Source organism: Sceloporus occidentalis, unplaced genomic scaffold (assembly GCF_023333645.1).
Source record: "Sceloporus occidentalis isolate IW3139 unplaced genomic scaffold, rSceOcc1.0.p SCAF_2, whole genome shotgun sequence".
NCBI classification, from domain to species: Eukaryota; Metazoa; Chordata; class Lepidosauria; order Squamata; family Phrynosomatidae; genus Sceloporus; species Sceloporus occidentalis.
In genome coordinates this window covers 123,112,780-123,136,797 of record NW_028316982.1, presented here as the reverse complement: position 1 = coordinate 123,136,797, position 24,018 = coordinate 123,112,780, and the positions used below count along the sequence as shown (strand labels likewise).

The 24,018-nt window shown below is 43.6% G+C and overlaps 1 protein-coding gene across 1 annotated transcript in view; it reads left to right on the top strand.

The window, feature by feature from the left end:
• PIK3AP1 (phosphoinositide-3-kinase adaptor protein 1) overlaps nt 1-24,018 on the top strand; it is a 61,945-nt gene that overhangs the window by 27,922 nt on the left and 10,005 nt on the right. Inside the window, exons 7-14 of the mRNA XM_089510823.1 lie at nt 541-737; nt 1,807-1,996; nt 4,645-4,725; nt 8,236-8,418; nt 9,378-9,443; nt 13,833-14,035; nt 15,810-15,882; nt 17,609-17,764. Coding sequence (XP_089366949.1) covers nt 541-737; nt 1,807-1,996; nt 4,645-4,725; nt 8,236-8,418; nt 9,378-9,443; nt 13,833-14,035; nt 15,810-15,882; nt 17,609-17,764 — 1,149 coding nt within the window. The remainder of the gene's footprint in view (nt 1-540; nt 738-1,806; nt 1,997-4,644; nt 4,726-8,235; nt 8,419-9,377; nt 9,444-13,832; nt 14,036-15,809; nt 15,883-17,608; nt 17,765-24,018) is intronic.

Genomic DNA, 24,018 nt, shown 5'->3' with positions numbered 1-24,018 from the left:
CTGTAATAGGTTTGCCTTAAAGTCACTATAGGTCAGAAACGCCTTGAAGGCACACAACAACAGTAACATGAACTTCTTGAGTCCCAACTTGGTTATGCGTATGCATATCTGTCTATCTAGGACAAGTCTGTTGATTCATCAAAAGAACACTGCAGCTCATAAAGCAAAAGTAAAATCACCAATGCAAGAAATGCTAGAATCTTAAATTATGACATTAGAATTCAAGTGAAAAGATAAGGGAGGAAACATTCCTTTAGATAGCCTGGTTGGAAGCTGTTTTATGTTTGAAAGTTTAAAACCCATAGTTTGAATTAATGTGGAAGTGGACTGGAAGGTAGTACAGATGGCAAAGTACTGGAATAATGTGATTATATCAACCACTCCAGGTACCAGTCTAGCTTCTCTCTTTTAAACTAGATAAAATTGTGAGTCCATTTTGAAAGACAGCTTTATTTCTGTTTCAGTTGCAGGTATTTCATGTAACACTTGCTGGCACAGCTGATGCTAACAATAAATTATTTACCTTTTTTTCTTCTTCAGGCCAAAGGGATGAAGAACTGCCCACACTTCTGCATTTTTCTGCAAAATATGGACTGAAGAACCTTACTGCTCTTTTGCTTACATGCCCAGGAGCCCTACAGGCCTATAGTGTTGCCAACAAGCATGGTTGGTATCCTAACAACCTTGCAGAGAAACATGGATTCAAAGATCTACGACAGTTTATTGATGAATATGTGGTAAGCTGGTTTGTTTCCCATCAATTCCCTTTTGGTAATTTTGTGATGGAGACATAAATATTGTGACTAAAGCTTAACTACATAGAATGATGTCTCACACTGAAACAATAACAACAAAGATTCTAGTGCTACACTTTACATACAGTCTTATTCTTGTAGAACGTGATAATAAAATTTGAATGTTCTTCAGAGAATAAAGATATATTTGCCCTGAAAGTCCAGGTCATTTGGATGCCATTTTGACAGTATAATAATCATCTGAAGAATAGAGCTTTACAAACCATCTCCAGAATGACAATAGATAGCACTTTTTAGAATTAGGGACTGGAGACATTGGCAGGTGACCGTTCAGATACTTCCATTTTCATGTCAGAGAAACTGCTTCATGTTTCATATACAGGGTATATATAGTGGTAGGAGTTTATCACCTGGGGGAAATCCCGTGCAAAAACGGGGGTTTAAATTGGGGAAAAACACAAAAGTGGGTTGAATTTCACACACCGTCATTGCAAAACTAATGTTAACCTGAACAGAAAGTGGAGGGAAAGTAGATAAAAGCTGCTCCCTTTTTTGGGGGAGGGGGAATCTCGAAAGTAAAAAGGAGCGATTTTTGTTTACTTTCCATTTGGGTTAACAGATGTTTAACAAAGACATGTGTTTTTTCTACCTTTTAAATCCCCCTTTTGATGAGATTTCTCCCATGTGATAAATTCCTTACTGTGGTTAGTTGGTGGTTACTCATAACTAGTGCCTTTATGATTGAAGGTCAGAGATGGTAGAAACCCTTTTTGTTTGGCTGTCCTGGAATTTCTGGGACCAGATTATTTTAGTACACAATCTAGGTTGCAGTTGATTACTCCTCCCATTCTCTAGGTTTTATTGTTGGCATCTTTGTGTATGGGCTGGATAACAGTACATGAAGTTGCAGACTGGGTATGCATTATGTACTGCCTTTGAATGAGTAGTGTGGCATCCTTTGAACTAATTGTGTGGGTGTGCTTTTAGTTGGGTTCGTTGACAGTCCCCATTGTCTCAGATAAGGGTTTGTTGCACTTCTTTTTTTCTGCAGGAGACTGCAGACATGCTGAAAAGTCACATAAAAGAAGAGCTGATGCAAGGAACAGAAGATGGTTCTGTTTATGAATCCATGGCTCACCTCTCTACAGATCTGTTGATGAAGTGTTCTCTGAATCCTGGCTGTGATGAAGAGCTCTATGAATCCATGGCTGGCGCTTTTCCCAGTGCCACAGAGGATTTGTGTATGTATATAGTGTTCATATTGCTTTTAAATTCTACATATATGCTCTACTACAATATATGGTAAATACAAAAACATAAATCCATAAATCCCTTTCAACTTTGCCACTCTCATAACCTGTTGCTTGGTTAGGATAAAGTTTGGTGACTGGAAGTGTAAATATAAATAAACTTCTGGCCCTCTTTTGATTTTTGTAGGAAAGAGAATGCTCCTTTTCATAGCATTCAAAAATTGGGTGTCTGTATGTTAAGTCCTCTCCAATGGGTGTTGGGTGTGTGTGTGGAATTTCAGGTGAGGACAGTGCCTTGAAAAAAGATTCATGCACTGCTGGTCCCACTGCCACAGTGCTTCAGAGCGGCTGCTCTAGACTTCTGCACCACTGTTAGCATATGATCAGCAAAAAGTGTGGCACAATATCATTCTTTTTCAGCACTGAACAAGCACTTGATTCATTTCTCTTTTAATTTTAATGTTCACTTCTCTCTTCTCCTCCTCCTTCTCCTCCTATCTTAGTTGATATTTTCAATCTTTTTTCTCTTTCTTCACCCTCACCCCACTCCAAATTCGTGGCTGTACTAATCTCTCTCACTCCTTTATTCCTGTCTTTTTCCTGTTCTCTTTCTTTTCTATCCCCTACAAGTTGTATATTATTTTGTACTGTCCGCCCTCACCTTACACATTCCGGACCACCACCACCCCGTGTAAGGCAAATTGAGTTTATGCTCAAGCCCCTTTCATTTGAATGGAGCGTGCCCCCGCAACGCACGGCACAGTGCGTGCCATGGGTGCGTGCCCCATTCTCCATATTAGGGCTCACCATCTGCATGACCTCAAGTCCGTGTATGGCAAGCCCGCATACGGCGCAGGCACACTGTATGACAGTTTGAGTTTCATATGATCTTCCTTCCTTCCTTCTTCTTCCTTACCTCTTTCTCTCTCCAACTTTCTCCTTTGCACTCTCCATGAAAAAAATTTGGGGTTGTCCATGTGGACCAAAAGATCCATGTTCCCCACAGCCTCGCATCGTCCTGTTTGGATGATGCAGGCCAAATCTTCAGGACTGGAATTGAGTCAGATCCTGGCAGATTGGATGCAGATCTGGTGGATCTGGCCTGATTCCAGGTTTGCCACAGAATTTTACGGAAATGCTGAGGCAAACCCTAGCTGATTTGATGGCCTTTGCATGCTCCTTGCCTTTCTGTGCCATTTCCCTTGCTAAGAAGTCCCCCTGTTGCTACATTTGACATTGAAATGGGGTGGCTGGCCATGTGAGTGCAGGCAGGTGCCCCATTTCCGCATCAAAAGTCACGATGGAGGGGGGCTTCTTAGTAGGGGTGAAGGTGCAGAAAGGTAAGGAGTGTGTGCCAATAGTAGGTTCCCAGGCCAGCAAGGGAACAGGCATGTAAATACCTGCCCATCCCCGCACCATCTTAGGGGCCAACTTGAGTTAGCACCCAGGCCAGGATATTATGGGCTCAGCCTTTTTGCTCAGTCCCTCAAAACTATCATTGGATTATGTTATATTCTAAGCTCTTGGAAGTTAATAAGATTCAATAAGGATTGCTTCTGAGTAGACTTGTGTAGATAGGAGTGTTCTCTTGGCTCCTCCTGCAAAAAATACTATTTTATCTTGCCTTTTTCCCAGTCTGGGTTTCAAGGCATCTTAAAAGCAGGATTTAGAAAACGTTCTTTTTATTATGCAAAGTTTATTTGGTTGGCGTACAACTCCCATATTTTTAAAAAGCATTGCTTGGAAAAAGTGTTAAAAACAGAGCTGAGAAAAATTTGATTTTTATTCTGTTCAAAGCAGAACTTTGAAACTTCTTTTTCATTGGACTACAATGTCCATGACTGCATCTGCACTACAGAAGTAACACAGTTTGACATCACTATAACTGCCATGGCTTAGTGCTATAGAATTCTGGGATTTGTAGGTTTGTGAGATATTTAGTCTTCTCTTGCTGTCAAGCAGCTGATGCTAAAACAAAGTACAAATCCCAGCATTCCATAGTATTAAGCCATGGCAGTTAAAGTGCTGACAAACTGCTTTATTTCTGCAGTGCAGATATGGCCCATGTGTTGTTAAAAGCTTGCAAAAATATAAAAAATAGAGCTGGGAAAAGTTAGCATTTTTCTTCCTGTTTATTGTACTGCTTGGAAACCTGGTTTCCAACTAGATAAATATTTTCATGTTAATTGTGGAAATAACCTTGGATTTATAGTGTTGAAAATCCAGGTCTTTATATGTTTCCTTACCCTGTTGAGGAATTATTCCTTAATTATCCAGTAGACATTGTACCAGATATATTTGGCCAGTCATGTCAGGTCTCTCGAAATTTTTACAGAGAACATTAGTAACATACAAAGGCCAGAGTTTGTCCAGGCTGCATGAAGTGTCTGTGCACCAGCAGTCAAGAAGAAAAGCAGCCCTGGGGCAGAGATTTCTTTTGAGATTGGATTGTTCCAGACAAGGAACAGAGATGCATTCAGGTGTTACATTGTACAGTATGTCTGCACTGCTCCCTACAAAAACTTTTCCAATGGCCTTCCATGTGACAACTGTAATATGAGAATGGAAGAAACAATGCAAAAATGAAATAAACTTTTGAAGAATTCAGCAAATGATGTACGTATGCCTTTTCCCCCCAGATGTAGAAATGCTTCAGTCAGATGCTAATAACTCCTTTTCACAAACACCAAAGGACTACATGATGCGCAAGTTCTTAGAAGGTGAGAATGTGTGATTGAGAGGACAAGTCTTGGACTTTTAATATTGTCTCTTGATATTAGCTAAAAGTAAAGGCCATTTTCCTATTTCCACGTATGTGCTTCCTCTGTACAAAAACAGCAATATAATGATTAGTTTAGTATGAATCTGGTGCTGAAATATATGTTTTCAGTCCACAGTAGCCAGTCATCTTCAGTGCTTGCAAAGAGATCTGAGGAAGTAAATCAAATCTACTCATGCTACACCTTCTTTCTTGCTGTTAGTCTTAAAGGTGGTACAAGATCCTTTGCATACTGATATTCCAGACTAACATGGCTATGTCTTCAGTGCTTGCCTCTTCTTACCTGTACAGATGTTACCTATTTTCTGTATTACTCTATGTCTCCAAAATCCTTGTAATTTCTGTATTACACATAGTAAAAGCCAGCATGGTGTACTGGTTTGGGTGTTGGACTAGGATTTTGGAGACCAGGGTTTGAAACCCTGCTTAGCCATGATAATCCACTGGGTGACCTTAGACAAGGCACACAGTCTCAACTGTGGAGAACAGGGTCAAAATTCAAAATGACCTGAATAGATTAGAGAGCTGGGCCAAAGCTAACAAAATGAAATTCAACATGGAGAAATGTAAGGTACTGCACTTAGGGCAGAAAAATGAAATGCATAGATGGGGGACACCTGTCTTAAGGAGACTACATGTGAAAGAAATCTAGAAGTTCAAGTAGACCACAAGTTGAACATGAGACAACAGTGTGATTTCGCAGCTAAAAAGGCCAATGCTATTTTAGGCTGTATCAATAGAGGTATAGGGTCTAGATCAAGGGAAGTAATAGTGCCACTCTATTCTGCTTTGATCAGGCCCCACCTGGAATATCGTGTACAATTCTGGGCACCACAATTCAAAAAGGATTGGAGCGTGTCCAAAGGTGAAGTGTCTGGAAACCATGCCCTGTGAGGAACGCCTTAGGGAGCTGGGCATGTTTAGCCTGAAGAAGAGAAGGTTAAGCGGTGATATGATAGCTCTGTTTAAGCACTTAAAGGCATGTCATATTGAGGAGGGAGCAAGCTTGTTTTCTGCTGCTCCAGAGAACAGGACCCGAAGCAATGGATGCAAGCTACAGGAAAAGAGATTCCACCTCAACATTAGGAGGAACTTCCTGACAGTAAGGGCTGTTCAACAGTGGAACACACTCCCTCAGTGTAGTGGAGTTTCCTTCCTCGGAGATCTTTAAACAGAGACTGGATGGCCATCTGTTGTGAGTGCTTTGATTATGAGTTCCTGCATGACAGGGGGGTTGGACTGGATGGCCCTTGTGGTCTCTTCCATCTCTATGATTCTAACTCAGAGGAAAACAATAACAACCCCCCTCTGAACAAATCTTGCAAATAACAACACGATAAGTAGGGTCACTATAAGTCAGAAACAACCTGAAGGCACACAACAACAAGCTAAGTGTGTGTGTATGTGGGGGGAGGGATTAAACCAACAACTTTAACAATTATGTTTTGTGATATCACACCAATCAAATTATGCTAAAAATGTATTTAGAGACATTGTATTTGTCTCCAAAAATCTATGAGATTATTTCTTGGTTTTGCTGCAAATGACTGTTATATCTACTGCTATGGAAACTGTAAAAATGTTATACTCACATATATGTACACATATATTCACATAATAAAACGATACATTCCTTTTTTCTCACCAGTACAGTGTAGAACATTCCCGTGGATCTTTGGTGTAATTACAACACATGCATCTACGGTATTTTTCAGAATACATTTATAGCTTCTCTACCATAGTTAAAAAATTAAGAATTATTCTTCTACACTATCTAAATATCTTTCTGCTAAAGCTGAGATAATAAATTTCCTCAGGGACTCGGTGGGGCCGCATCCTCTCCCAATGCTGCTAAAGTTTCTGTTGCCACCAAAATTGCAAAAATTCAGACCAGGAAACATAGGATTTTATCTCACAAGCAAAAAAGACGGGAGCATTGTGGGATGCTCCCATCAACATTCTATCTCTTCTTTCTTTTCTTCATTTTTAATATTTAATATTTGCCCTTTCCAAAATGCTCAAGTGAATTACAGAATAACCACACTCTCAACAAACAAGGCAGCTCATCTTGGTGGCTGTGTTAATAGTATTCAATCTGATGCCAATGAAACCTAATTCCCATGGTTTATTACTTTCCTTATTGTGTTCAAGCCACATGTGGCCAATATATAACAACACACTGGAGCAAATGATGTTCCACTGTATTTATTTCATAACTTCTCACTGACTCAAGCTTCTCCAACTAGATGTTCTCCCTTGTCCCTTGAGATTGCATTTATCAGACTTCTGCTTGTGTGATGGTCATAGCCAAGCATTCAAGCGTCAATAAAGATGAGTAGAAGAAGGTGTCTAATCTTTGATCTCATAACAGTGCTGCTGGTACACCTGTCCTGCTGTGGATCAAGAATATAGCAAACATTTATTTCTTTTATGTCAGTAGTAGTTAGTTTTGATAGAGAGTATGTGCAGTGGTTAGAGATCATGATTATTATAGGAACCCCATTCAAAGATAGGAAAGTTATTCAGGGTACTGATTTAGTTTCATTCTTGGGTAGAACTGAGAGAGTACTGCCTGGAAGAGAACAGATAGAGAAGCATCCCTGGGAGTATCAGTGCACAACCCAGAGGAGTCAGATTATGTAGACAAGAAGGAATTACACTTTAGGTCACTCAAAGTATCTAACCCTATTACTATTGCCCAATCTGAGGCATTCTTGACTCTTCAGTGCTAAGCACTGTTGCACTTTTAACATGTTGATTATTGGAAATACTATAGACACAACATGGGATATAAATTATTATTATTATTATTATTATTATTATTATTATTATGTACAATTAACCAAAGAAAGGAAGAATAAGGGTTGGCTATTAGTGCAAATATCAGTAATACAGCAAAATTAAACAGAGACTGTAGGCTTTTTTTTAATTGAATCCTTATTTAACTATTTGATGATAACATAGTGTGGAACTGATATATATTCAAATTTTATTATTCTCTGATTAACAGTCTAATTAGGTGTGATTATTTTGATAAATGAATTGTATTTAAAGTGCAGATATGAATATCAGAATGTTTCTGAAAAATGTAGGCTACAATCCATGTTTTATGTTAGAATGATGCATTCCATTATAACATTTGATATTTCCCTTCCAACACAACTCCTCCCCCAAATTTGGGCATTCTTTTCTCTAAATTACTAGAAGAAGCAAAGGGCCTACACTCTGTCCCTGCCTCCTCCATTTCCACCCTCAGTGTTTTGCTGGAGAAAGTCTGAAAAGAACTGTAACCACATTCATGTAAACACAACTGCAGAGCTCCATATAGTATACCATATAATGGAGCACATATTCTAAAAAATTAAACCTCATTTTCAGTGCTGTAAAAATAAAACATATACAGTTGCTTACCTGTGTGTGGCTTTGCTTCTGATTATTATTTCTTCTCTAGGTGTGAGTGCAGATGTGCCGGAACCAAAAGAGGATATATATCATAAATGTGAAGATGAAGACGTCTACCACAAAGTGGAGCAAGACAGTTTCCCTCAAGAGCTGGTCAACAGACCTCCTGTTCCTGTTCCCAGACCTGATCCCTCCTTGAAACAACAGGACAAACAATCATACATTTACAAAGGTGACTGCTGAACCAGAATCACTTGATTATTACTTTACAAAAACAAAATTTTGGTGATATTGCCTAGAGTGGGAAAACTTATACTTTGTGTGCTTATAATAGGTATCAGATTGTTTTAATTCTCATGTTGATGAAGTTCTAGTTTTAATGGCACTATTTGAAACCATATGAAGAAAAAAATTAAAGTGTAGAAAAGAAATGGTAAACAGAAGTGAACTCCCATTTACGAGGTCAATTAAGCTTATAATAATAGGTTATACTTAACGAACTGTCTGTTGGAAGGCAAGGAGGATATATTAAGGAAGAGGTTATATCAAGGAAGACAAAGATGCCAATCGATCTTTTTTCTGTCCTCTTCAAAAGACAGGTAGGCAGAATGTGTGGGGGGGTGGAGTATTACAAGTATCAGTATTACCAATCACAGAGAAATTTTCCTGGGACATTGACCACATAGAGGATGTCCACATTTTGCTATGATCTGCATAATAGGTCCCATTTTTCTCTAAGCCACAATAGTTGTGCAAATCCTAGCAGTCACATTAATATCTCAGTGTAGTTTACCCAAGCATCTCTTGGCTATATGGTCAGAAGTGGTTCCAAAATGTTTGCAGAAATAATTGCATGGTGATACGAGATGTCTAAATCAGTCTATAGTATTCAGATATCATGAATATCAAATCCAATTTGGCAGATCACCAAATTAAGTAGGCATTTCAAACTGATGTTGCAGTTACTGTGTGGGTGGGAAATCTGGCACTTTTAATTTTACATATTTTAAGTTTATAAAGATTATATGTAAATGTATAATTTTGGAATTGCCGGTTTTGTTCCATTTTACTTATGCTGATTTTAATTTTATGCCTTTTTTGTATTTTAATTATTTCAGTGTTTATTACTAACAGTTGAATTAGGTGAGCTGGAGAACCTTAAAATATAATATATACATTGTCTCTATACAGTATTTGCAGAGAAAAATCAACTGAGACCAGGGAATTTCTATGTATCTGCAGGGACGATGAGAAATGGTAAGTCAAAACTACACTTTTGTTTTCTGATTGTATAACAGGCTTATTTTTTAAGGTATTGTGATTTCTACTTATTGATTAGGTATTGTTACTTCCATTCTTCATGTTAAGCTTAAAATGAAATATGTGTGAGACAGTAGTGAAATTGGCTGACAATGAGAATATTTGCACAGTAAAAACAGTTATTAGTGGGAATACAATGAACACGAAAAGGTAATAAAGGAAACATTATAATATTGTTTAAAACATAAAATTAATGTAACAAGAATATACTAATATGTCCTTATGTGAACCGTCTAATTAAAAAGATTGTATGTACAGCACTGTGTAAATTTACAGCGCTATATAATTAAAGCTTAATAATAATAATAATAATAATAATAATTTTGTTGGAGGGGTTGTAATGCATTAGGTATGCTATATCATATATAGATTTCATGCAAAAATGTTAAGTTATTTTGGTTGGATATGATTAACTGTATTATACAAATTATTATATACTGTAAATGCAAATACAGAAAAAATAGGACATTAGGCCAAGTAGTTCATACTTTGAAATGGATTTATTTGTAATGACAATGAGATCTAGAAAAATTGCAAGATTTGAAAAAGAAAAGAATTGGTAAACTATAAAGAACTGTACACTGGATACTGAGAAGTAATGTCACAATATTTCTATTGTTTGTTGTATTCTTTGTTGTCTGATTGTTTTTGTAATGTTGAAATTTATTGTTGATTGTTGTGATTGTATATTGGCGCAATATAAAATAAAATAAAATAAAAATAATTTTAAAAATAGTCTGAATCTCAGAAAAGGTTGAAAATGATAGCCAGTATTAAAAGTAAAAGCATGCATAGTTCTCAAGATAATTTTGTGTTTTATGAAATTATACAGTCCGTCCTCCCCATACAAGAGGGATCTGTTCTGGACACACACACACTCTGCGTATGGGGAAAAGAGCATATGCTCAACTCCCATAGAATATAATGGAGGCCTGTGCTCGCAGCAGCGTATGGGGCGCGGGGCACAAGTACGCAGCCCATTATTTCTGCCAGGGCTTGCCTTCCATGTAAGCTCAAAGCCACGGAAAGCAAGCCTGTCTATAAGGAGGGCCAACTGTATGTTTTAAAACTATATGTAGGCCCTTGGTATCCACTGTGCTTTCATTCAGGAATCCCCCATTCATACCAAAACCATGGATGCTCAAGTCCCATTATACACACGCACGCACACACGCACACACACACACACACACACACACACACACAGTGACATAGTTGCCCCCAGACTCTGGAATAGCCTACCAGAAGAGATCTGTCTTATTAACACTCTAGATGCTTTTAAGAAAGCACTTAAGACGGATCTCTTCCGGTGGGCTTACCCACCTGATCTATTATAACTGAACCCGTAAAATGTTTACTCCTATGCATGATGTGCACATAGATGGTAATTATAATGTTTATATTGTTTTTATAATTGACCGATAATTAATATATTGCAGGAGTTTGTGAGTTTGTGAAATTTATGTATTGCAATGTTGATTTTATCTGTTGTGCTCCCGACTCGATCCATGGGGAGAGGAGGGAAATAGAAATAAAGATTTTATTTATTTATTTATAGGAAAATGGTATCTCTTATATAAAATGGTAAAATCAAGGTTTGCTTTTTGTTTTGTCTTTTAAATATTTAAAAGTTATGGACGGTTGAATCTATGGATATAGTTGAATCCATGGATGCTGTACTGTTATAATGTTTACATAGTAAGTACTGACTACATATTTCCAATATTTCTTGCAACAGTCCGCTAGTATTACCATCCCCATATGAGGAATGGGACTGAAGTTATGAAATGGCTTGCCTAAGACAAGTTCATAGCCATCATACCATTTGGGTCAGGGATTTCCAGCTCATTTTCTGACTGACTCATAGAATTGGAAGGGCTCCCAAGGGCCATCTAATCCATCCCCATGATAGTGCAGGATGCACATCCCTGAGAAGTGGCCAGCCAACCTCTATTTAAAAACTAATTGCACCCTATCATAGAATCATATAATTATAGAGATGGAAGAGACCACAAGGGCCATCCAGTCCAACCCCCCTGCCATGCAGGAACTCTAAATCAAAGCCTACCCAACAGATGGCTATCCCACCCTCTGTTTAAAGACCTCCAAGGAGGGAGACTCCACCACACTCTGAGGGAGTATCACCCCTCTCTCACACAGGTCTCTTTGTGCTGCACACACCCTCCACCTTAACCTCTTGTGCTCTCTGCCTCATCTATTATTATTATTATTATTATTATTATTATTGCATTTATTTATATAGCACCATAGGCTTTACATAGCGCTTTACAAAGGAGGAAAACAACAATCCAAAAATAAAAACAAAGCCTGCCTACGGCGCACAATCTAAAACCACAAACAGGATTATAAAATTAATAAAATATTACTGTAACAGTGTTAAAACAACACTATAAAATGTAAATTAATATAAATAATATGGACATAAAATCAAGATGAAAGTTGGAAGGCTTCCCTGAATAGAATAGTATTTAGTTTAGACTTAAAGTAATCTAGAGATGGGGTGATCCGCAAGTTCATGGGAAGGAGTTTCCAAAAATAGGGGGCAGCATGGGAGAAGGGGCGTATCCAAGTCGGGGCAGAAGAAATCCTTGGCTGAATCAGCAGCCCCAAATCACTAGAGCGCAGAGAGGGAACAGGAAGATGGGGGAAACAAGTGTTGACAGGTAGGTGGAGGCCAAACCATGAAGGGCTTTGAAAGTTAGTAATAACAGCTTATAACGGATTCTAAATGGGATCGGGAGCCAGTGAAGGGATAATAATGGGGTGACATGATCATAACGGCGGGCGGAAAAAATTATCCTAGCAGCAGAGTGTTGTACTGAAATCAAGGGGGCAAGATGGGAAAGAGGAAACCCAGTTAGCAAAGAATTACAGTAATCGAGGCAAGAAATGACCAGTGCATGAACCAGAGTTTTAGCAGTAAAAACTGAGAGAAAAGGCCTGATTGTCGCTAGATTGTAAAGAAAGAAACAACATGACTTTGCCATGGCCAGAATTTGAGGAACAAACGAAAGGGAAGAATTGAAAATGAAACCGAGACTATGCGCTTCCTTCACAGGTTGAATGTTAGTGCCACTAACTGTGATTGAGAATTAATAATGAAGGGTTGGCTTCGGCAGGAAAACAAGCAGCTCAGTCTTGTCCATGTTGATCTTAAGGCGCTGATGGAACATCCAAGCAGAAATAGCAGATAGATATGATGACACTCGCTATTCAACATTTGGAGAGAGTTCTGAAGTGAAAAAATACTGTTGGGTGTCATCAGCGTATAAGTGATACTGAAAACCATAGGAGCCAATAAGGTTACCTAGGGACAAAATATAAGGAGAAAATAATAATGGACCCAAAGCGGAGCACTTCAATGGACGGTGACACAGGAGCGGAGGCTTGGCCTCCAGCAATCACAGCAAATGACCTATCAGAAAGGTAGGATCTGAACCAGTTAAGGACGGAATCAGAAAATCCAAGATCCTGGAACAGATCCACCATAAATAAATAAAATAAAAAATAACACCATGATCAACAGTATCGAAGGCAGTGGAAAGATCAAGAAGAATCAATACTGAGTAGAGACTTTTTGACTTGGCCAAGAAAAGATCATCAGTACTCTTGGCAAGAGCTGTCTCAGTCGAGTGTAATGGATGAAAGCCAGACTGACAAGGACCCATTAGAGAACTAGTAGAGAGAAATTCAAAACAACAAGAATAAACAGCATGTTCCAGAACCTTAGAAAAGAAAGGCAGGAGTGAGATTGGCCGATAATTAGTGAGGGCTTCTTGAGAATGGGAGAAACCAAAGCATGTTTGAAATCAGAAGGAAAGTGACCAGTAGAGAGAGAGAGAGAGAGAGAGAGAGATTAATAATAGAAAGAAGAGAAGGGAGAATAGAGGGGGCAACTGAGCTTAATAAGCGAGAATGAATGGGGTCAAGAGATGTGCCTTCTGTTCCAGGGACAAAATGTATGGAGAAGCTGAGTCAGGAACCCATTTAAAAATGAAAGGTGACTTTTGCTATATCTGAGGTTGGAGGAAGGCTAATGGTAGAAGATGCTTAACATCGCTTTTGCAAGGTCAGTCATCAAGACTGCATGCACACATACATGGACACATACATGGGCTTCTTTTTCACATTTGCTATTCTTACAGGCTAATTTTTCTTGTGCCTCCATTGAGCAGCTATCATGTCCCCCAAGGGTTCAACTCCACAGTTTAAGAATCAGTGGGTTAAGCCATTTAAATTTCATGATATGCCCAGAAGTGTGAAATAAAAAATAGATTTTCTTATGTCTTTTCTTTTCCTTCACAGCGGCAGCAGATACATCCTCAAACCAGTCTCTGGCCAGTATATATGATCCATTTGCTGGCATGAAAACCCCTGGCCAAAGGCAGCTAATAACTTTACAAGAGCAAGTAAAACTGGGGATGCTCACTGTAGATGAAGCTGTTCTGTGTTTCAAGGAATGGCAATTAAACCAGAAAAGGAGATCAGAATCATTTCGCTTTCAGCAGGTGTGTGCTTCAAAAGACGGTTACATGGGCAAAAGTAACACTCTAGCATTATTAAATGTATCTCCCCATCCCCACATGACACATAATTCTTAATTTATCTTTTGTCTGTCACTGCTGGGGAAAGTAAAAAAAAACGGCAGTTTTGTCCTATTTCTTTCCATAAATGGTGTAGTTTCTTATGGCCTCAGTGTGAATGCAAATCGAATCATTCCAGGAATCCAATGTGTATCTTTGAAAAGGTCATCTCTAGGGATGGGTAAACGTTCCCCTCTTCATCTCAGCATTTTGCAGGCATTCATAGAATCATAGAATAGTAGAGTTAGAAGAGACCACAAGGGCCATCCAATCCAACCCCCTGTCATGCAGGAACTCATAATCAAAGCACTCACAACAGATGGCCATCCAGTCTCTGTTTAAAGACCTCCAAGGAAGGAAACTCCACTACACTGAAGGAGTGTGTTCCACTGTCGAACAGCCCTTACTGTCAGGAAGTTCCTCCTAACGTTGAGGAGGAATCTCTTTTCCTGTAGCTTGCATTCATTGCTCCAGGTCCTGTTTTCTGGAGCAGCAGAAAACAAGCTTGCTCCCTCCTCGATATGAATCCCTTCAAATATTTGAACAGGGCTTTCATATCACCTCTTAAACTTCTCTTCTTCAGACTATACATCCCCAGCTCCCTAAGGCGTTCCTCCTAGGACATGGTTTCCAGGCCCTTCACCATGTGGACACGCTCCAGTTTCTCAATGTCCTTTTTGAATTGTGGTGCCCAGAACTGGACACAATAAACCAGGTGGGGCCTGACCAAAGCAGAATAGAGTGGCACTATTACTTTCCTTGATCTAGACACTATAATTTTATTGATGCAACCTAAAATAGCATTGTCCTTTTTAGCTGCCGCATCACACTGTTGACTCATGTTCAACTTGCCTGGCTTCTCCTTTCCACCGTACAACAAACTCTAGGATAACATGGTCACTTCCATCTAAGGATCCCACCACTTGCACCCCATTAGCAAGTCATTCTTGTTGGTTAGGATCAGATCTAAAATAGCTGACTCCCTTGTTTCCTCTTCCACCTTTTGGAAAATGAAATTGTCTTCGAGGCAAGTGAGGAATTTGCTAGACCTCAAGGATATAGCTGAGTTTGAATTCCAGCAAATATCAGGATAGGTGAAGTCACCCATCACTACTACATCTCTCCTTTCTGAGTGTGTAATCATATATTCCTTCCTACAATTCAAAAACCATGCAGTTTTGCGAGGAATGTTTCTAAAACCCAGACAACAGACTTGCCTAGTTTTTGTGGGTTTTTCAGGCGATGAGGCAGTGTTCTAGAAGAATTTATTCTTGACATTTCGCCAGCAGCTGTGGCTGGCATATTCAGAGATAGGCTTTCTTTTTCTGAACTAGGCCTTATAGGAGGGAATTTACATTTAAAGCTTTCTGCCTCTTGTATTTCATCCCTCATAATTTCTAAGGTAATGGCAGAGCCAGGAATATGGAGTCTAGGCAGCATTAAAGAGCAAGGCTTGCCAGTAAAGGTGATGAAGATTATCAGGAGTTCCTCCTGATAACTTGGTAAATCCTGATTCTTGCCCACTAGAATTGCCTTCCCATGCACCTAGTGCTATCTGCTGCTACACAGTGACATCCATGTAGTCTTCAAAAAAGAAAATCAGTTAGTTTATATAGTTTGGATTTAGTTAGATTCTTACATTTTGTGAATAGCTATACATTTATTCAGGTATTAGAAAAATATAATTTTATATTTCTAGGAAAACCTACAAAGATTGCGAGAGAGCATCACTCGACGACAAATAGCAAAGCAAAAGGCTGGCAAACCTCGAGGTAAAATAATTAGTTTTATTTACATGAATGGCATCAAAATAACAACAATTGCAAGTCTCTCATTTGTAGACGTCTGTAGCCGAGTACAATGGCATTGTGATAATCGCTATGCTAATCAACTCTTCTGGGCATATATATAACATCTCCTTTGTCTAGTATAATTGTAAAACAATTGATTTTTCAGAAAAAAGGGAAACATACCAACTCATCCGAACAGTCTAAAATGGAGAAGAAGTTGTGATCCCATCGCTGGCAAATTATTTCTTTTAATAACACTTTTTGGTTTAGTCTGGTAGTTTAGTCTGCATTTTTCAAGTCTGAGCAATCAAATCCATTTTAAATTGATACATGTATGTTTATGAAAGTTCTAAAAAGGCATCTCATCATCTCAAGAAGATAAAGATGCCATAGATTTCTTAGTCAGTACGAAAAAAGCATCAACTTGAGACTGCCTGTGTAGACTATGCACTAGGTTGCATTTTCAGCCTGCCCTGGTTGTGATTTTCCCATTCTCAAACGATGTTGTTAATACAGTAGGCCCTTGATATCTGCTGGAATTTGGTTCCAGGATCCACCCCCACCCCCCCCGGGTGGATAGCAAAATCCTTCAAGTCCCATGAGATAGTCAAATGGTGTACCTTATATAAAATAGCAAAAATAGATTTATAAGGAGAGTTAAACTTCTCTTAGGAACTAAACAGATTGGTCCTAAAAGCCAGCTTCTGGGCAGCTTGGGCACTTGGTGTTTTGATGCTGCATGCCCCAAAGCCACCAGGAAGCTATCCAGCCATCCAGACAGGGGCAGCTTCAAGCGGCTCTGGAGATGTAGCATTTGGACGCCACACACCCTCGGAGCACACGGAAGCCACCCTGGAGGTGCAGCAGAGCCACCTAAGGTGGCTTTTTACCATCCCAAATAGGAGCGGATATTTTCTGCTCTTATTTGGGCTGGCTCTGGGGCAGATTGTGGCTATGGAGTGTGGTTGCCGCAGTGTTGGGACAAGTGACGCCAGGGCAGCCCCAATCGCCCTTTTGGGGTGGTTTGTTTTGCCCCTTAGATGATTTGCCAACCAAAGCTGAGGAACCCATCTGCCTATTTCATTAAGCCAAGCAAAGCAGATTTAAGAAAATATAATCTCAAGTGAAGAAAACCAGGGCAGTACATAAACTCTTCAAAGTAGTTCAAATAACAACTGGAACTAGCTTTCTTCTAATGATCCATATCATGCTTTGCTTCGTTAGCATAGTAAACTTATCAGATGAGACCCATTTTATCAATGCTTTGGACTGGAGATTAGTGCAGCTGTGGCCATGATAATTACAGTGCTGTGGCCACAAAAGCTCTGGGTGCCAGTTTTACTAACTGCACTACTCTGCTGTTGTGTGCCTTCAAATCATTTCTGATTTATGGCGACTCTAAGGTGAATAGGCTCTGCCCCACTGATTCAGAGCAATTACTCAAGGATACTTGCGCTGAATCAGTGGGGCAGAGCAGAAGTCAAAATGTGCATGATTTCCCACATTACAGGTGAACACTTTACCTGGGGACAGAGTCTGTTAATTGCACCCATTTGCAGTTTTATTCAAAGATTCCAAGAGTTGTGTTAGATGAGAAAGGATGTATGCCTTCCAACTTTAAATTTGTATACTGTGAAAAGTTTTGTCCTGCAGAAGCTTCCAAAATAAAAGAAATTCCTAGCACTGAATCATTACATTTTCTTCCTAGATTTGGATATCACTGTGCCTGTTGGATCTTCCCAGAATATCCCCAAGAAACCAGAATGTAGTATATATGAATTTAGCCCTCGGAAAAATTTCATTCCACCAAGTAAAGAGATAAAACGAGGGGACTGGAAAACAGAAAGTACGTCAAGCACTGCAAGTAAGCCAGAAAGCCATATAAGGCTGAAAGAGGATACTTTGGATCACAAATAGGACTTATTTTGATTCATTCCAAAATTATTTAGCCTCATTGAACCGGTTGTAAAATCTGTGTGTATATTTCAGTTTCCTGAATGTACAAAATTCAGTATTAGGCAGATAATTCAGTACCCTGTGAAGCTCTATTTTATTTTTATTTTTTTAAAGAAAAGCCTACTTCCAGCTATTAAGGCGGTGAGAATGAGTACAAAAATATGTGGCAATGCTTGGCATAGTCTCAGAAATATAAATTGGTTTGAAGAAGTCAGGAGACAGGCCTCCAATGATATTCATATGTCCTTGTCCTTGTTCAACTCTCATTATTACCAGACACGGAATAACTTAGGGAATGTTATTAAACATGTGTAAATAGATGTTTCATAGTACAGTGGAACCTCGGCCGCGTATGGCGATTTCCGCCTATGCTCGAGCCCCATTGTAAACAATGGGGCTCGTGCATGGTGGTGCAGAGGTGCGCAGGGCGCAACGGGTGTGCGCGCCCATTCAATTGAATGGGACGCGCCGCCCCTTACGCCCCGCGCGCGCCCAGCGGCTTGAGCGCGTATGCTCAAGGCCGCGTATGGCGCGCCCGCCTATGGCGAGGTTCCACTGTATAGACAGAATTCAGTTTTCATTGGTGCTGGATATGAGCTACCCTGGCATATAATTCTATATGTTTAGAGCAGAGAACATACAAAACTTTGTCTTTATGCTTGATAATATATCAGGGACCTCTATCTTCCTTCCCTCGAAATAAAGTACCCAGATTTTTTCATACTTCCATACAAAGGTAAGATTTTGATTTTCTAGCATAGAATTCTATATCTCTTCTTCCCTGTTGTGAGGGAAGTGCAAGTACAATCACTGGTAAGGGAAGAGAAGCATACACTTTATTCAGCCTCTCATCCTTTCATAGGTCAGTAAAATTAGTACCCAGCTTGTTGAGGGTAATTAGCTTACATGTTGTAAACTGCTTAGAGACTACTTAGTTAACTATGAAGCGGTATAGAAATGTAAATGCTGTTGCTATTGCTATTGCTTCCAACATTTCACAGACAAAAACTGGGACACATCTGGTATGGTCAAGATTGCAAAGGTTAATAATGAGGAAGTACACAAAAGCTAGGAGACACTGATGGAGTTTGCCTTTGCCTAAACCTACTGAGAAAGGGAAGGGTCTGCTCCCCCTCTTCTCCACTGAATTAACTGATGCCAACTGTTTCTGCACTTTGAAGGGGTTGTTCCCACTTAAGATTTGAAACGATTTAAAATACAACGTTTTTAATAAAATCGATTCAAAATAACACTGTTCTTATCCTGCTATCCGAATCGCTTTGTTCATCATTCCCATCTGGTTATTTAAATCGAAGTTTTTACCTGCAAGCGTTCCTACTTGGCATGAAATCGGTGTTTAAATAAAGCGATTCTTCTTCTTCGTGGTCTCTGCGAATCATACAAATGGGTTTCACTGCGCCTGCGCAGTGCTGTTCGGAACCTACTGGAATCACTGGGCAGAGTTTATTCTGCAACATATTGAAACTTTTTGGCGGTAACTCCGCCCACCCGTTATAAGGCCCCTGCCTTCCCGCTCTTTCCCCAGTTCCTTTTTTCCGCCGTGCTAGCTGCTTCAGAGGAACCTTCGCTTGCTTTTGCTTGCTTGGAATCACTTTCGTTTTTGACCTCGGACTGTATCTTGACCATTCTTTGTCTCCCGCCCCTGGTAACTTCGCTGTTGACCTCGTTTTCGGATCTCCCATCGACTTGGCGACTTTGAAATGCCTGCGGCTTTCAAGAAGTGCGACATTTGCAAGGGCAAGATGCCCGTTCAGGACCCGCACTCCACCTGCCTGCTTTGCCTTGGCCCAAGCCACGACCCCAAGGCCTGCGCACTCTGCAGATCCCTCTCTTCCCAGGCCCGGAAAAACCGTGAGTCCCGGCTTACTTCGGCGATTGCCCTGGGAAAATTGCAAGAAAGGGGTCCGCGGTCTTCTTCTGTCCCGCCTCTGCCGCCCCCCGCTTCATCTTCTCGGGCAAGTGTCTCCAGCGTGGGATCGGGGAGAGCCGCCGTCCCCAGCGTGGTGTGTGTCCCGGCCGGGACTCCTTCCACCACCTCCGATGTGGCCCGTGGCTCCAAACCGCCCAGTGCCACCGACAAACCCTCCAAGCGCCCCCATAAGCCATCGGGGACTGAGGGTACCGAACGGGCCTCCAAGCCAAAGGAGGGATCGGAGGGCCCCCGTTCCAAGGAGGCTCCCAAACCGGAGGTCCATCTCGCCTCGCCTTCGTCCTCCAAGGCATCCAAGGGACCACGGCATGCGATGCCTAGCGAGCATACCGAACCGGTTCAAGGAGCAAGGTCCCCGAGGCCTTCATCATCGACACCGACTGCTGTCCTCCTGGACCTCCCGGACAACCCGTTCTTCCCATCGGAGGAGACTCCCAAGCCTGGGAAGAAGAGGCACCATGACAAGGCTGACCGTGATCCGGCCCCTAAAAAGGCCAAGCCCTCCAAGGATCGGCCCACCACCGACCCGCCGAGGGCAAAGGACAAGGAGCGCTCCCACTCCAGACAGGCCCGCGCCTCCGCCTTGCCAGCTCCATACCAGGAGCCGACACCGGTAGACCAGGGCACCCCGGTTACATCCCTGCCTCCCCCGGCCTTGGACTTCATCCACGGGACGGATGACGCCCCTCGCTCTCCTGATCATCAGTCTCCTTCCCATCCGGCGACCGATGATGAAGGTCACTTGGCCCACATACAGGGGATCCCGGACCTCTTCTACGACGTGCAGTCGCGCCGCTACTACATGTCGGTGCCAGAGGACAGAGCCCTGAGGGAGTTTACCAGGCTGAACCCCCACCCCGTAGACCGAGCCGACCCGGCCAGATCGGTTCCCACCGTGTCGGTCTACGAGAGGTCATCATCGCCGTCCCGTAGACGCGAGAGGTCGCCGTCTCCACTTCGTACTCGTGAGAGGTCGCCGTCCTCATCCCGCAGACGCTCCCGATCGTCAGTGGACTTCGCCCGCCCGAGATCCCAGGTCAGGGTGACGGACCCCCTCTCCTCCGACCTGGATTCTGAAGACGAACCGCTGCCACCTTCGGAGGCACCCTCGGACGAGGATGTCCTCTTGGGTTCGGCCTCCCCTCAGAGGATGCACAACCCAGGGCCGTCTTCGCCGTCGGACGACGTCAGGGCCTTCACAGAGCACGTGGTCAGGATGTCACGGGCCCTTGACATCGAGCTCGCAGCCGCGGGGGACGACGCAGAGGACCCGGTCGAGCGTAGGGTGCATGGACGGGTCCCCACTCCGCCATGCCTTCCTCTCCTTCCTTCTCTCCAGACCATCGTGAAAAGGTCCTGGGATGCTCCGGCCGCCCTATCGGCACCCTCCCGCAAGGTCCAATTCCTCTATAGGGTCGCCCCGGCGAGTTGCTCCTGGTTGGCAGAACACCCCAGACCAAACTCGGCCATTGTGGAGGGAGCCCAGCACAGCTTCGTTCCGAAGCAGGCTACTTCCCCTGTCGACAAAGAGGCAAAGAAAATTGATGGACTGGCAAAAAAGGCTTACTCGGCTTCGGCTCTTGGGGTCAAGGCCGCCAACTACACCGCCTGCATGGGGGCCTACATCCAAACCCTCATGGAACGGATCTCTCCCATGATTCCGGACGTCCCAGATGACATCCAGAGGCAGCTGCTGGAGATCAGAGACGAGGCGCACTCCATCGGAAGCTGGCTAATCACCACTTCCAGGAACATGGCGGACTGCTCCGGGAGGTCCATGTCAGCTGCCATGGCTCTTCGGCGCCACGCGTGGCTCAGGGCCTCTGACCTGAACCCGACGGTTAGAGCGGCCATTGAGGACATGCCGCTCGACGGGACCGGCCTCTTCCACGCCGAGACCGACGACCGCCTGAACCGCAAGTTCAGGATGAAGGCGGCGGCGAAGAAGCACGGCATGTCCTCAGCACCGGCTTCTCCGTTCCGGAAGCGACAGCGCCCGTGGCAGCCGCAAGGTCAGTCACAAGGGACCTTCTCCCGGGACCGACAGCCCCAGCACCAAGGCTCTCAGAGACAGCGCTTCCCTTCGCAGTCTTCCTCCTCCTCTGGCCGTCGCACCTTCCCGCCTCGGTACCGCAAGTCCCGCCGGCAGGATACCGACCAGGGGAAGAAGAGAGCCTGAAGGGACGCAGCGCGCTTCGTCTCCCCTTCACCCCTCTTCTTTTTGGACATCTTGAGGCCCTATGTTAACGCCTGGGCTTCTATAACATCGGACTCGTGGGTCCTTAACATCGTCCGTAGGGGTTATGCCCTCAAGTTCCAAGAGCTCCCTCCAACTGGAGCCTTCATGTCCACTCCCCCCTCGGACACCCTTCTCGACGAAGTGCGCACCTTGCTTTGTAAGGGGGCAATCTCCCCTTTGCCGCCCGACCAACATCCTCGGGCCTTTTTCTCCAGGTACTTCACCGTACCTAAAGCGGATGGTGGCGTTAGGCCCATCCTGGACTTGAGACAAGTGAACTTCTTTTTGAACTACCGTCGCTTCCGAATGGTAACCTTGGCCTCCATTCTGCCTCTCCTCCACCAGGGCCTGTGGTTCGCGACTGTCGACCTGAAGGACGCCTATTTCCACATCGGGATCCGAGAATCCCACCGGAGATTCCTCGCCTTCGCTGTCGGCTCCGACTCGTACCACTACAACGTGCTCCCGTTCGGCTTGGCCACGGCCCCACGAGTCTTCACGAAGTGCATGGCACCGGTGGTGGCATACCTTCATCAGAGGGGCTTCTTGGTTTTTCCCTACCTGGACGATTGGCTGTTTGCAGCCGAATCCCAGGAAGAGCTACACGAGGCAGTCTCATTCGCCTTGCACCTCTTCGATTCCCTCGGGCTGGTGGTCAACAAGGAAAAGTCCCACTTCACGCCGACCAGACAGGTCAAGTTCATCGGGGCCATCCTCGACTCCGACAACTGCCTAGCCTTCCTTCCTCCGGACCGGTTTCAGGCCCTGGCTACGTCCCTCAGGCCGTGCATCTCACACAGAAGGATAAGAGCCAGAGACGTCCAAGTCGCCCTGGGCCACATGGCATCGACGACATTCGTCACCCCCTGGGCGAGACTGCGTCTTCGTCCTCTCCAATCCTGGTTCCTTTCCGTCTTCTTTCCGTTGGAGGACCCACCTTCAAAGTGGCTCACGGTACCCAGACCTATAGCCGCTTCCCTCAGATGGTGGCTAGACGGCTCCAACGTCTGCGCCGGGATGCCTTTCCATCAGCCCCAGACACAGCTGACGCTGACAACCGATGCATCCCTGGAGGGATGGGGCGCCCACCTGCTCGACCTTGTCGTCAAGGACAGGTGGTCCGCACAAGACAAGCTCCTCCACATCAACGCTTTGGAGATGCTCGCAGTGGAGAAGGCTTTGAGGGCATTCGAGTTTGCTGTCTCAGGAAGAGTGGTCCTCCTGAGAACGGACAACACCACCGTGATGTACTACATCAACAAGCAAGGTGGTACCAGGTCCAGGACCCTGCTCGACCTCACGCTCCGCATCTGGGATTGGTGCATCCAAAGGCGTGTCCTCCTCCAGGCGATTCACCTTCCCGGGGAGGACAACGAGCTGGCAGACCGCCTCAGCAGATCTCCATCGGTATGCCACGAGTGGAGGCTCCATCCCGAGACGGTCCGCGACCTCTTCGATCGGTGGGGAACCCCCCGGATCGACCTCTTCGCGACCAGCTGGAACAGCCACTGTCCCCAGTTCTGCTCCAGGAAGCGATTCGACGGATCCCTTGGAGACGCATTCGCTTTCCTTTGGACGGGGGAGCTCCTCTACGCCTTCCCTCCGTTCCCTCTTATCGTCAGGGTGGTGTCCAAAATGACAACGGACCGCTCGCAGGCGATCCTGATCACCCCGTGGTGGCCGAGACAACCGTGGTTCGCATCCCTTCTCCACCTCTCCGGGAGATGCTTCCTCCGCCTCGACCCCCGTCCGGACCTGCTGTCGATCCAGGACGGACGAATTCTCCACCCGGACATCGAGAGCCTGCCGCTGGTGGCCTGGAAGATCCGGCCCTGACTGCCTTGCCCGAATCGGTTAGGACGGTGATCCTGGCTGCCAGAAAACCTTCCACCCAGCGTTCTTATGCCCTGAAATGGAGGAGATTTTGCCTCTTCCTTGACCAGAAGGGCTTGTCTCCTGCGCAGGTTTCCAC